The 12,121-nt window shown below is 49.7% G+C and overlaps 4 protein-coding genes across 4 annotated transcripts; 3 read left to right on the top strand and 1 right to left on the bottom strand.

Moving 5' to 3' along the window:
* The first annotated feature begins 418 nt into the window (after positions 1–418).
* LOC120450644 lies at positions 419–1,340 on the top strand. Its single transcript, XM_039633798.1, has one exon. The coding sequence runs from the start codon at positions 538–540 to the stop codon at positions 994–996; it is 459 nt and encodes a 152-aa protein (XP_039489732.1). The 5' UTR covers positions 419–537; the 3' UTR covers positions 997–1,340.
* On the bottom strand, positions 1,256–2,366 carry LOC120450643 (RNA exonuclease 4). Its single transcript, XM_039633797.1, has one exon. The coding sequence runs from the start codon at positions 2,254–2,256 to the stop codon at positions 1,387–1,389; it is 870 nt and encodes a 289-aa protein (XP_039489731.1). The 5' UTR covers positions 2,257–2,366; the 3' UTR covers positions 1,256–1,386.
* Positions 2,367–2,695: 329 nt separating this feature from the next.
* LOC120449126 (ATP-dependent Clp protease ATP-binding subunit clpX-like, mitochondrial) lies at positions 2,696–5,467 on the top strand. Its single transcript, XM_039631439.1, has 2 exons — positions 2,696–2,845; positions 2,907–5,467. The coding sequence occupies exons 1-2, from the start codon at positions 2,769–2,771 to the stop codon at positions 5,275–5,277; spliced, it is 2,448 nt and encodes an 815-aa protein (XP_039487373.1). The 5' UTR covers positions 2,696–2,768; the 3' UTR covers positions 5,278–5,467.
* A 352-nt stretch (positions 5,468–5,819) lies between these two features.
* Positions 5,820–12,113, top strand: LOC120449253 (neuralized-like protein 4). Its single transcript, XM_039631632.2, has 9 exons — positions 5,820–6,265; positions 6,326–6,685; positions 6,764–7,698; positions 7,763–7,939; positions 7,998–9,082; positions 9,145–9,969; positions 10,031–10,331; positions 10,388–10,498; positions 10,557–12,113. The coding sequence occupies exons 1-9, from the start codon at positions 6,095–6,097 to the stop codon at positions 11,932–11,934; spliced, it is 5,343 nt and encodes a 1,780-aa protein (XP_039487566.1). The 5' UTR covers positions 5,820–6,094; the 3' UTR covers positions 11,935–12,113.
* The last annotated feature ends 8 nt before the right edge of the window (positions 12,114–12,121 follow it).

Below are 12,121 nucleotides of genomic sequence, written 5' to 3'. Positions count from 1 at the left end.
CACTGCCACCAGCACACACACACACACAAACACGCACACACCTACGGCGAGACACGGATGCAGGCACACAAACACAGACAAAGGACCAGATTTCGTTGAAAGGCTCCTGCGGCAGGCGACGCCTCTTGTGCTTTGTTTGCTGGTTTTTCCGATCGAGGGGCGTGCGAATTGCTTACAATTTGCCTTACATACCGCATTCGACTCGGTCTGTGAGCGAGGAGTGTGGGAACCGAGAGCAACTGCAGTTAAATGCACTTTATTTTGCCGACCGACCGCACGACAACCGCGCTACACGAATATTCCGGACAGTGTGACCGTGCCGAGTCTGCGCACGAAAACCGAACACTTGCGGGAAAACACCCTAAATGTGCCGGGAACTGCGCTTAGCCAAGTTCGAAACCAGTTGATTTACATTATTTGGTATATTTGAGGCAATTGCAAACGGTCACACTTAAAATAAGAAAACATTTGTTTTACATTTGAGATTCAAGAAAACATACCAATATTGGCTTGAATTGACTGTTACGATTGATAGCCATGAGCACACCTCGCAAGAACTATAACAACCTGCCACCCTACTGCCCACAAGGCGGCCAGTATCCATCGCAGTCCGCAGACTACAGATCCCAGCAATTTGGTGGCCAGCAGAAGCCACAAAATCCAAACTTTGGCTTCTACGAGGACAAACAGGGCCAGCAAAATGTTCCGCATTTCTACCAGAACAAATCACCACAGGAGCCGCAACGGCATCGGCCCTACGGGCAGGGCAGGAACTTCGGACGCGGCGGCAACTTCCATCGCAGGAACCAACAGAACTGGGATCAGAATCCGAGGCACCACCAGAACAGGGAGCACAACCAGAGCGGCGGCTCCTACGGCCAGTACTTCCACCCCTCCATGCTGGAGGATCCCTGGCGGGAGCTAATGGAACGCCACGAGGCCATCCACGGCCCCAGCACTAGCCGAACTTCACCGAAAGAGTTAGCGACTACTTAGGTCTGTTGCATACTGAAGTTAAGGTGTATAATATAAGACTAAGAGCTAGCGGAGATCATTTTAGTTAATCCCTGTATAACAATTACCTAAAACCGAAATAAGAGTTACAGTCTACATACTCCCGTTATGCCTTTTTAAGAAATATGAAAAAGGTTTCCATTAAGTGTGTTAGCTACATGAGAATCATGGAGTAGCTTGCTTTTGAGTAGTACTACCCGAGTTAAAACCCGCTCCGATACCTTGAAGAAAGAACTACGGGTTAGATTGTAACATTTCATACAATTAAGCAACAGTTTCACGTAGGTGAAATCCGTGTATACACTAATAAACTTAAGACTACCGTATTCCATCCCCTGAGTGCTGAGGGGCTCCCAGAGTAAGCGGGAAGTGCTAATAGTGCTGCTGTTGATGCCGCTTCTTCTCCAGATACTTCTCCCAGTCGCCAGCAACCCGATTGTAGATACCCATGGCGGCGCGTGCATCCTCCACGGAATTGTGCTCGCCCGTTTGGATCTCCTGACCCAGAACGGCCATCGTAAGGCGCTTTAGGCTGGGCGTGTGGGCATTAGAGACGAGTTTGCACAGCGGCTTATAACGCGACGTATCACGGATATCATGGAACGGATGACGGATGCTCAGTACTGCCAGATCGTTGCCCAGGGCGTGTCCCACGAGAATGCGACCGTGTAGCAGCTTCACCACTTCATTCTGCACGGCGGCAAAGTCCTCACCGTTCGCGATGTCCTGCGGCCGAATACCGGATACGCTGGTGCGGTAATCAGTGACCTCCATTCGCGGCTTCACATACTTGTCCAGTAGCACATGTCCCACGCGATTCACGATGGACACGCGTGCCAGCATGTCGTCCTGCCCGTTGTATCCCACGCCCACCATCTCGCAGTCCATGGCTAAATAGCGATTGCGGTGTGCCTTCTTTTTCATGCGCATGCGTGCCGATTTGGACAGTGGTACTGACTCCGCAGCCTTGGCATCCTGGTTTTCACTTCCAGCTGCTGCTGCTCCTCCGCCAGCAGCGGCTGTCCAGTTGGAACCGGCTGCCCGGCGACTTGTGTTCGGCTGTTGCACCTGCAGGCGCTCCATGGAGGTTTGTAGTTTGCGTTGATTGTGTTGCGGGGAAACCACATTTTTCGTGCTGCCAGTGGTGTTGTTGTTGTTGCCCGTGCCGCTGCTGCTGCTGGCCAAGTTATTCGCACGACTGCGGTTCAAGTCGAACTGCTTCTGGCGTTGCGTAGCGGACATGGCGTCAGGGCATTTATATATTCCAAATAAATGATCAGCTTTGCACGATCTCAAACTAAAATGTGTTATTTTATTTTAGAAACACCGACCAGTGTGACCGCTTTACGTTGTTGAGATATTACTGTTGACGGGCTTTTGGTATTTAAACAGTGTCAATAGGTGCGTTCAGCAGGTAGATAGCAATCACGCAATAAGTTGCCTGTGAACGCGTCCAATAATATGTGCATTGATCACTCGAAAAAAAATTATCATACAAATTGTAAAACATTTACCATTTTAAACGTTGAAGTAGTGCTTTTTTCATATATAATGTTATTTCATTGAAATACTGAATGACTACGGTGCGCACTGAAAAAATATTAAACACAAGTTCCCGCATTCGTTGCAACTTAAAATCACTTTTGGCGCTATATGCACAGATAACAAAAATACCAAAATGACAAATCCTAAAAATCTTAGCAAGCTTCGATTTTCAGTTTTGGATCTTTACTAAGAAGTGCGCACGCAAAAAAATGGTGATATGCATACCCTTTCAAACGGGCTCCTGCCTATCTGGTTTACGGTGTGTCAATGAGCACATAACTATCAAGTAAGCGCAGCTTGGAATACATGGTTACATATATATAGGAACACCATAAATTCGCATATAGGAAATTGGTCACCGAGGACGTGGAAGCTGTCTTGAAACACGGGGCGTGGCCGCTATCTGTTTACGCTCCCTTTCACGGCAAGGGCAACATTCCCAACCACATCGAGGATCAATCATTCGAGGAATGCCGTTTTCGGCATTACGAGGCCAAACGGCAGGATCGCCTCACTTTGTATGAGGCAGAGTATACTCGCGAGGTTGACTTGGCCACCTTGAAAATGGCCAATTTGCTTAAGATGTCACCCCAGACACTGGATACTTTGATCAAAATCTACGAACAGCCTAATTCACAGCGCAAAAGTTCCTCTGTCGCATTCGGTTCCATATTCGGAACGTCCGAATCACCACGATTGGTTGCCAGAGCCGCCCACAGGCTCAAGACTTCAAGCCAGAAACAATGCCAAGTTCAGCTTCAGAGCTCCCCAGGTTTTCAAACCAAATCGAATGCTATCTCAGGAAACGACATTAAGGGGCCTTTTGGCAAGACACCAAGTGTTTTTAAGGCACCCCAGCAGATGACCGCTTCAGGCCAGAAACAATGCCAATTTCAGTTTCAGAGCTTCCAAGGTTTTCAAACCAAGTCGAATGCTACCTCAGGAAACGATCTTAAGGGGTCTTTTGGCGAGACACCAAGTGTTTTTAAGGCACCCCAACAGATGACCGCTTCAGGCCAGAAACAATGCCAATTTCAGTTTCAGAGCTTCCAAGGTTTTCAAACCAAATCGAATGCTATCTCAGGAAACGATCTTAAGGGGTCTTTTGGCGAGACACCAAGTGTCTTTAAGGCACCCCAACAGTTGACCCCTTTTTCAGCGTGCAACATCAAACAGCAGATCCAGCCGCTGCCATCAGGATTCACTTTCGGGGCATCCACATGTCCAGTCAGCAGCACCACAGGCTTCGGAGCGACGCAGACCATCCGGTGCGACACGTGCAACTCCATAGTCGAAAAATCCATGAATGCGAGTGCGACCAAGGACGAACAGAAGCAGAAGTTCGGCAAGCTACCACCTGAACCGCAGAAGATCATGGAGTATTTAGACAAGCATGTGGTGGGTCAGGAATTGGCCAAGAAGGTGCTAGCGGTGGCAGTCTATAACCACTACAAGCGCATTCATTCCAACCTGCAACAGAGAAAGCCGACGAAGCAAGAAGAAGCAAACAACGCCATTGACACTCTATCGCTCCACCAGTTAAACATCTCTGGTGACAGATCTATGCTCAACAGCACATCTAAGGAAAAGGATTTGATCCATTTTGGAAGGGGAGAGGGATCGACCGCGTTCAACTGGAATTTTCCAGATATTAAGTCAAACGACGTTATTCTGGAGAAGAGCAACATTATGATGCTGGGTCCAACGGGATCAGGAAAGACGCTAATCGCTAAGAGCATTGCCAAGTGCCTGGACGTACCCTTCGCCATTTGTGACTGCACCTCGTTGACGCAGGCGGGCTACGTGGGCGAGGATATCGAGAGCGTCCTCCTAAAGCTGCTCCAAGATGCAAACAACGACGTAGAACGCGCCCAAACTGGTATTGTTTACTTGGATGAGGTGGACAAGATCTGTGCTCTCTCTGGAACGAAGCAGCGTCGAGACATTGGCGGCGAGGGCGTCCAACAGGGCATGCTGAAGATACTGGAAGGCAGCGTAGTTAGCTTAACCGACCGGAGTCAACAATTTAGGAAGAAGGTCCAAATGGACACAACAAACATTCTGTTCGTGGCCTCCGGCGCCTACACAGCTCTGGACAAGATCATCGCGAGACGCCTCAACGAGAAGGATTCTGACGTGGCCCCAACCAGCGGAGCCCTTCCCCCAGACGCAGACCAGCATAAGCGAGATAAGTGCCTGTCCAAAGTGCAGGCATGCGACCTTGCTGAGTTCGGCATGATACCCGAGTTCGTTGGTCGCTTCCCGATATTAGTGCCCTTTCACAGTTTGAATGCCAATATGCTTGTTCGCATTCTCACCGAACCGCGCAGTGCTCTAGTGTCGCAGTACAAGGCACTGTTGCGCTTGGATGGTGTGGACCTCACCTTTTCCGAGGACGCCCTAGAATCGGTGGCCCAGCTAGCCATAGAGATGAACACGGGAGCTCGCGGATTGCGCTCCATAATGGAGCAACTGCTGCTAGATCCCATGTTCTCAGTGCCTGGCTCAGACATTCGGGGCGTTCACATAACCGCCGACAATGTTATGGGTAAGGCCAAACCCAGATACCGACGCATTAAGGACAAGCCGCCTACCGAGTCCAGTGCTATGGATGCCCCATCTGCCGTGTCCAATGCCACGTGTCTAAAGCCAAAGCCATTGTCCGAGGACAATGCGAAGGAGACAGATGCCAAACCGATCGAAAATCAAGTGAAGTGAAGGTCGACTTACCAAGTTGGTCTTCCAAAAAATACACCTATAATTCTTTTCAAATGTATTTAATCTTTATGATAAATCCAGTGTCTCTATTTACCTAACCACTTTGTATATTTAAGCGAATGAACGCTTATTTTTGTATGTATCTTTATATATTTTTTTTAATAAAAAAAAGGTTAAACACATTTTAAAAGCACTAGTTTTACTACTGATAACATTTACATTTACTGGGGTGGCGCACCTTTTCCATTTTTTTCGGTTTTAAAACCGATTTAATAATTCTCCAGTGCAAAGTTTTTCAAATGAAGTAAAATTGCTGTTTTTAGAATTAAGATTTTCAAAAAATTGTTTATTTATTTGAATTGGCTTTATAATTTTAATATGGAATTATGTTTGTAAATGTATTTTCGTATTTGGAAAATTCTGGATTCATCAAGAGCAAACATTATTGATAACACACAACAACAATTTTTTTTTCTGTGTATTATTTGATAAGCAATTGAAGTGAACAGTCGATATATTTGTTGAACGTATGGATTTTCGTAACATCTATGAACGGTCATACGAAAAGGATATTCATTTGTTTATTTTAGCGTTGGCACAACTTTGAACATAATGCATAATGCATAGTGCAGACCTAGGAAACTCACGACTACTCCATCAGAGTTTGTCCATCAGCGCCCAAGAACCGAGCCATTGCATCGCCAACAGCCGATGAACTGCAATCCGCCCGTGTTCCCATTCCGACTGTCCATTGATTTGTACGGCGACAAGCGGCGCCGGAGAAAAGGGCCAATAAAGCAGAACTGGAGGAGCAACCATGACCGGCAGAGAAGCGCAGTCCTTTCACACACGCTGTGGCCGCTCTATCCGGCTGTACAATAACAACCGTATGGCCCAGCGCTCCATGCGGGACTTCAGTCATGCCCTGGTGTTCAGTGCCGAGCCTCTGGAGGACGATGTGCTCTTTGAGGTGGTAATCGAAAAGAAGGTGAGTTAGCCACACACACACGACTCTGAATTGGAGCAGCGGATAACGCTCGTTTTGCAGAACACCTCCTGGGGCGGCAGCATTGAGATTGGTGTCACCGCGGAGTCGCCGGATGACCTGGAACTCGTGGCCTGCGCCACTGCCATGCGAAATGGCACATGGGTTATGTCTGGCATCGATGTGCGCAAGGATGGACGACGCATGTTTGAGTTCTATGGCACCGATCTGGAGACGCTCAACGAGAATGATCGCGTGGGCGTCATGCGCACCTCTGGCAACGATCTGGTCTTCTATGTGAACGGAGAGTCGCAAGGCGTGGCAGCCAGAAATATGCCCAAGCCTCTGTGGGCCCTCGTCGATCTCTACGGACGTTGTGTGCAGGTTTCCCTGTGTCCCCGCGATGCCAGCGGCTCTGGAGAGGTAACTATTCAACCAACCCAAAAGTATAGCAAAAGCTATTTGCATGCTTAAACCTAAAATCGATTTCCTTATACACAGCTCTTGGATTCACCGCTACAGCAACCGCTGCAACAGGTTGTTCAGAACTTGGACGTGGCCATGAACGTAAACATCGTTGTTGACTCCGACGCCTGGATGCAGGGCAATGGCTCCGTATCCGGCGCTGATGACCGACTGTGCTTTCACACGCGCTGTGGGTCGCTGGTCAAGCTTTCGCCCAACTTTCGATCCGCCGAACGCCGTCGACCGCTGGACGAGTTCAATAACGGCGTGGTGATGACCCACAGGCCCCTAAGGGACAACGAACTGTTTGAGATTCGCATTGACAAGTTGGTGGACAAATGGTCGGGATCCATTGAAGTGGGCGTCACCACGCACAATCCCGCAGTACTGCACTTTCCGGCAACCATGACCAACATGCGCTCTGGCACAATTATGATGTCCGGCTGCGGCATTTTAACCAACGGTAAGGGAACACGCCGTCAGTACGGCGAGTTCAACTTGGACGAGCTACGCGAAGGAGATCGCGTTGGAATGATGCGCAAGGCCAACGGCAACCTACACAACTACATTAACGGACAGGATCAGGGGGTGGCCGCCACCCGAGTGGCCTCTACATTGTGGGGCGTCATCGATCTCTACGGAATGACTATCAAGGTTACAATAGTTGATCGCGATGAGCGTGAACAGCAGAATCTCGTGACCCGGCGAAACAACATAGTAGCAGGCATGACTGCCTGTTCCAGTGGTGTTGGTGCACAGCACACCCAGCACCAGCAGCATTCCGGCACGCCCACCCTCAGCCTTCTTAGTCCAGAAAGCGAGATGAATGTAGCTGGCGCTGCTGGCGGCCTAAGTGAGACCATTTCCAGCACACGGGCCATTGCCAGGAATGACGATCGGTTAACCTTCCACCACATATGTGGTACCCATGCCACCGTCACCCAGAGCGGACGGACAGCTCTGCGGCCCAAGTGAGCATTGTTGTTTATAAAAGTAGATTATTATAAACCGTAATTCTTTCCAATGTTTTTGCAGCGCTGCCGATGATTTTAACAATGGTGTAGTGCTCACAAGAAGACCTCTACGTCCCAACGAACTCTTCCAAGTGCGACTCGAACGCGTCGTGACCAAGTGGGCAGGCTCTGTTGAAATGGGAGTGACCACGCACAGCGCCGACGAACTGGACTTTCCATTCACGATGACTAATGTGCGGTGAGTCCTGGTTTCTAGCTCACTTTAATTATTTTTAAAGACCTTTTTTCCAAACCAGTTCCGGCACTTGGATGATGACGGGAAACGGGGTCATGCAGAACGGAGTCACCGTCATCGAACAATATGGTCAAAACCTGGATCGCCTGCAGGTGGGCGATAGAGTGGGTGTGGTGCGCAAGGACGACGGCACATTGCACTTTTGGGTCAATGGAGTGGATCAGGGTCCAGCTGCCAACAATGTTCCGGAGCGCGTTTATGGCGTAATAGATTTGTATGGACAGGCAGCACAAGCAAGCATCGTGGACACTTCGGAGTGCGGTAGTCCGGACACTGGGAACTCCACAATCTCAAATACGACCTTGTACAGTGAGGTTCCGCTGCGATTCCACAGCATTCACGGCGCCAATGCGGGCATCTCGAATAGCGGCCTTACAGCGTCGCGTCCCAATTCCCTGGCAGAATTCAACGACGCAATTGTGTTCAGTAACAGACCGCTAAGGCAGAGGGAATTGTTTGAAGTGGAGCTGGAGACAATGGTTCGTCACTGGTCGGGCAACATTGAGATCGGGGTGACGGGCACACGGCCAGAGGACATCCAGTTGGCTCCAAACGCCACCGATCTGGAGGCCAGCGACACCATCATCTTATGCGGTCCGATGATTTTTCACAATCGCAAGACCATACGCACGAATATTTTATTGGATCTGGATACCCTCGGTCCTAGCACGCGAGTGGGTGTGATGCGCAACGGTGACTTCATACACTTTTTTGTTGATGGAATGGATCAAGGTCCGGCCTGCGAGTGCCACGCACCGAACATTTGGGCCATTATCGATTTGTATGGGCAGTGCGCCCAGGTGAGTCTTACCCAGACGCAGCTGGACATCCGCGCTCCGTACGCAACCAGCGAGAATTCGCAGAGCTGTCAAGCCACATCGGTAATTCAGCACCCGGCAATGGAGACAAAACACCGCTGGACTTGCGTCTCGGGGAATGTTAGCCTCACCAAGGACTGGACGGAGGCCTCGCGCTTTACGGGAGCGGCGGCACCACTTTCTCATTGCCTGGTATTTTCTGAACATCCGCTCAGCGTGGGATCACCTTTCGAGATTAAGCTGACATCGATTAATTCCATGTTTGCTGGTAAGTACCTATTGTATACATTAATTTAGAGTATTTGAAATATTTCTTTAAATCTTTTGTAGGTTGTCTAAGTATCGGGGTAACTGATCTAAATCTGAGCGACGAAAGCGTGCGCAAGAAGCTCCCAACCAGTCTGCGCCGGATTCCGGCAAACGTGTGGTATGTTAGTGGGAACGAGGTGTGCTTCAACTCAAGCTGCCTGCAGCGCTCGTTGGCCTCGCTGGAATGGTTAAGGGTGGACGATAGGATAACTCTGGAGCGAGTGGAGAACTCTTTAAACATCCTGCTGAACTCGGAAAACGTGAACATCCAGTTTCACAACGTGCCCAACGATGTCTACGTGGTAGCGGAACTAAGAGGTTCGACAATGGGAATTCAAGTGATTTCCGCCCAAGGACCAGCCTCACCACTACGTCCATGCAGTTTGCGTCTGCAGGACTCGATGGACTTTGGAGTGGACCCGCTGAACAAGCAGGATAGCTCCATGCTGGAATCAATAGATTCCGAGGCACTGAACTACGAATTTTTGGATGTGTCACAAAAGAACGCGAGGCTCAGCGATGATCGCAGAAGCGTGGCCAGAATCAAGTCCTACAACCAGGCCATCGTCTGCCTCAACAAGCCACTGTGTAAGGGTGAGAGCATCAGCATCAAGGTAGATGCCTTAAACAACAAGTGGAAGGGTACTGTCGGTCTTGGCGTTTTGTCCGCAAGTCCACAGACTGCTCCAATATCCCTGTTGGACTTTAAGAGGAGCTGCTGGTTGGCCACCCACGACTACGTAAATATTAACGGCCAAGTGATGGCCTCCAAATACGGCGAGGCGCTTGAGCAGATCCAAGTGGGAACGGTGATCACCCTGACACTAACCCATGCCGGAATGCTAAGTAAGTTGTATGACAGAGTTTCAAAGTCAAAAGTTAGTTTTAATTACGCCAATTGTTTTAGTCATTATGGTTGGGTCTACAAATCTGGAGGATCTGGCCAGCGGACTGCCCAACCATGTGTATCCAGTGTTCGATGTGTACGGCAAGTGCGAGAAAATAACATTGATAACTGGAAATGATGCTGGCCGCACAGGCAATGCCAATGGTACTCCAATTCTGGAGGCTCCGGAGGCCCTGGAATTGGATAATGGAATGCCACAGCAGTGCGAAAAGGCGCACCTGGAAATGCACGAGAAGGAAAAGGATACGGAGCAGGTGTGCGAATCGGGACCGTCCACCTCCGGTGCTCCATCAAACGCCATGTAAGCATATCAATAATTAGTTGTACTCCGGTTTTCTATACGAAATCATTTTACAGGACGCGATCGGTTATGGAGAGCGTTTCGGAGAACTTACTGCTGAACATTTCCATTAAGAATCGAACTCTGGAGCAGCAGCGAAATGAACTTGGTGGATCGTCGTCGACCTGGTAAGCATATTACTAGAAATGCATATGAAAATGGTCCTAATTTTCCCAATTTTTTCAGTTGCCTTCGCGAGTCTCTGCAGCTGCAGCACAACACCAATCTAAATATACAACGCAGTCAGAGCACACAGAGATTCCAAAACTCTTTAAACACTTCTGCAACGGCCGCTGGAACGAGTGGCGCCAGCGGTTCCACAGCCAATACTCAACACCTGAGTAACTCGGGTGTATATGACACGAATAAGGAGTACGATGACCTGCCCAATCCCTCAAATCAGCTAGCTAATTCTGTGGACGAAGCACCTGGAGCTATAGCGTCTGTATCCACAACGGTCGATCACAGCGAAAACAATGCGGAGGCTTTGGAACTAAGTGCTAGCAACGAACGCGAAATGTCCGGCGAGCCAGCGCTTAACGATAATGTATTGGAGGACGATGAGATAGACTACATGAACCACCTTTTGCTGCTGCAGCAACTTCAGCAAAACGAATATACGCGTCATCATCTTATGCCCGACCAGGCGTCACTACTCAATCTCGATCTGCCATCCCTTAATTCCATGGAATCCGACTCGAATTCGGTCGGGCACGCAAGGCCGAATGGAGGAACAGATTCTCTGCGATCCACAGCCACCGGGGCCAGTGTGGAGCAGAACGACTGCGAATACTTGCGGCAGGTGAGACGCTTTTGTGCTTCGCTAGTCCTGCCGCAGGCCTTCTTCGATAGCCGACTTGAGCCGGTGTGCTTCTGCCTGAAGTGCAGTGGACCCAGCAACGGTGGAAATGGTGATAAACTGGAGGGTTGGGTTTATTTCAAGCTAAACCAGCAGACGGTCAATGTGCTCAGCACTTCGACGTCGACTGCATCGGCAGGTGGTAGCTCTTCCGCGGCGACCGCTCCCCAAGTGCACTTCGATCTCAACGGAGATTGGCTGCCCTTCTACTACATGACACGGGTGGACAAGATTCGGGCGATACTGGATCGCGGGCAGCCGCTTCCGCTAGAATCGGATCCGGACGAGGAACCGGCCGCTGCAGCGCTGAAGGATGAGCCTGGTACACGTCTCGAGCTATACTACTCCCCCAATGCCACAGTCATTGAGCCCGTGCTGCCGCAGCATCACTTTGCCTCTGAGCAGGGCCTCCACCGCATCTCCACTTCATTTGAGGTCTACGTTCGGCGACAGTCCATTTCGGGGGTGACCACTGGCAAGGCTGCGGCCGAGGCCAAGAGGCGCAGCCTGGGATCCGCTGACCACGATCATAGTGGAACGGGGCAAGGTGCCGACGGCGTGGGAGGCACTCCGTCCGCCACTCTCAACGAGTCGTCTGTTCATCTTTTAAACGATCTCTGCTGGTTCACCAAAGAGGCTGGCGCCTGCATAATCAACGCTTTAATTATTAAACTGGACAGGATCGAGGAGCAGGAATCTCATTGAGCGCACAACACCACAATCGCACTAGTCACGGCCGCTTTATATACAACATTATTCCTGTCCTATATTCACCACATTTTAATCCCGCTCAGCAGCTACCGACACCAAATCGCATTCGCATTCCTCTTTGTAAACGAGTTTGTATTGTATTGTAAGCGCAAATAAAATAATCGCAAAGTTAATACAGATT

Source organism: Drosophila santomea, chromosome 3L (genome assembly GCF_016746245.2).
Source record: "Drosophila santomea strain STO CAGO 1482 chromosome 3L, Prin_Dsan_1.1, whole genome shotgun sequence".
NCBI lineage: Eukaryota > Metazoa > Arthropoda > Insecta > Diptera > Drosophilidae > Drosophila > Drosophila santomea.
The sequence above is the reverse complement of the archived record's forward strand: the minus strand, read 5'-3'. Positions and strand labels throughout refer to the sequence as shown.

Coding starts and splice junctions, on each gene's coding strand:
- LOC120450644 (XM_039633798.1), top strand. CDS start 538: ATGAGCACACCTCGCAAGAACTATAACAACCTGCCACCCTACTGCCCA.
- LOC120450643 (XM_039633797.1), bottom strand. CDS start 2,256: ATGTCCGCTACGCAACGCCAGAAGCAGTTCGACTTGAACCGCAGTCGT.
- LOC120449126 (XM_039631439.1), top strand. CDS start 2,769: ATGGTGATATGCATACCCTTTCAAACGGGCTCCTGCCTATCTGGTTTA. Junction 2,846..2,906: donor AATGAGCACATAACTATCAA/GTAAGCGCAGCT, acceptor ATTCGCATATAG/GAAATTGGTCACCGAGGACG.
- LOC120449253 (XM_039631632.2), top strand. CDS start 6,095: ATGACCGGCAGAGAAGCGCAGTCCTTTCACACACGCTGTGGCCGCTCT. Junction 6,266..6,325: donor AGGTGGTAATCGAAAAGAAG/GTGAGTTAGCCA, acceptor CTCGTTTTGCAG/AACACCTCCTGGGGCGGCAG. Junction 7,699..7,762: donor CGGACAGCTCTGCGGCCCAA/GTGAGCATTGTT, acceptor ATGTTTTTGCAG/CGCTGCCGATGATTTTAACA.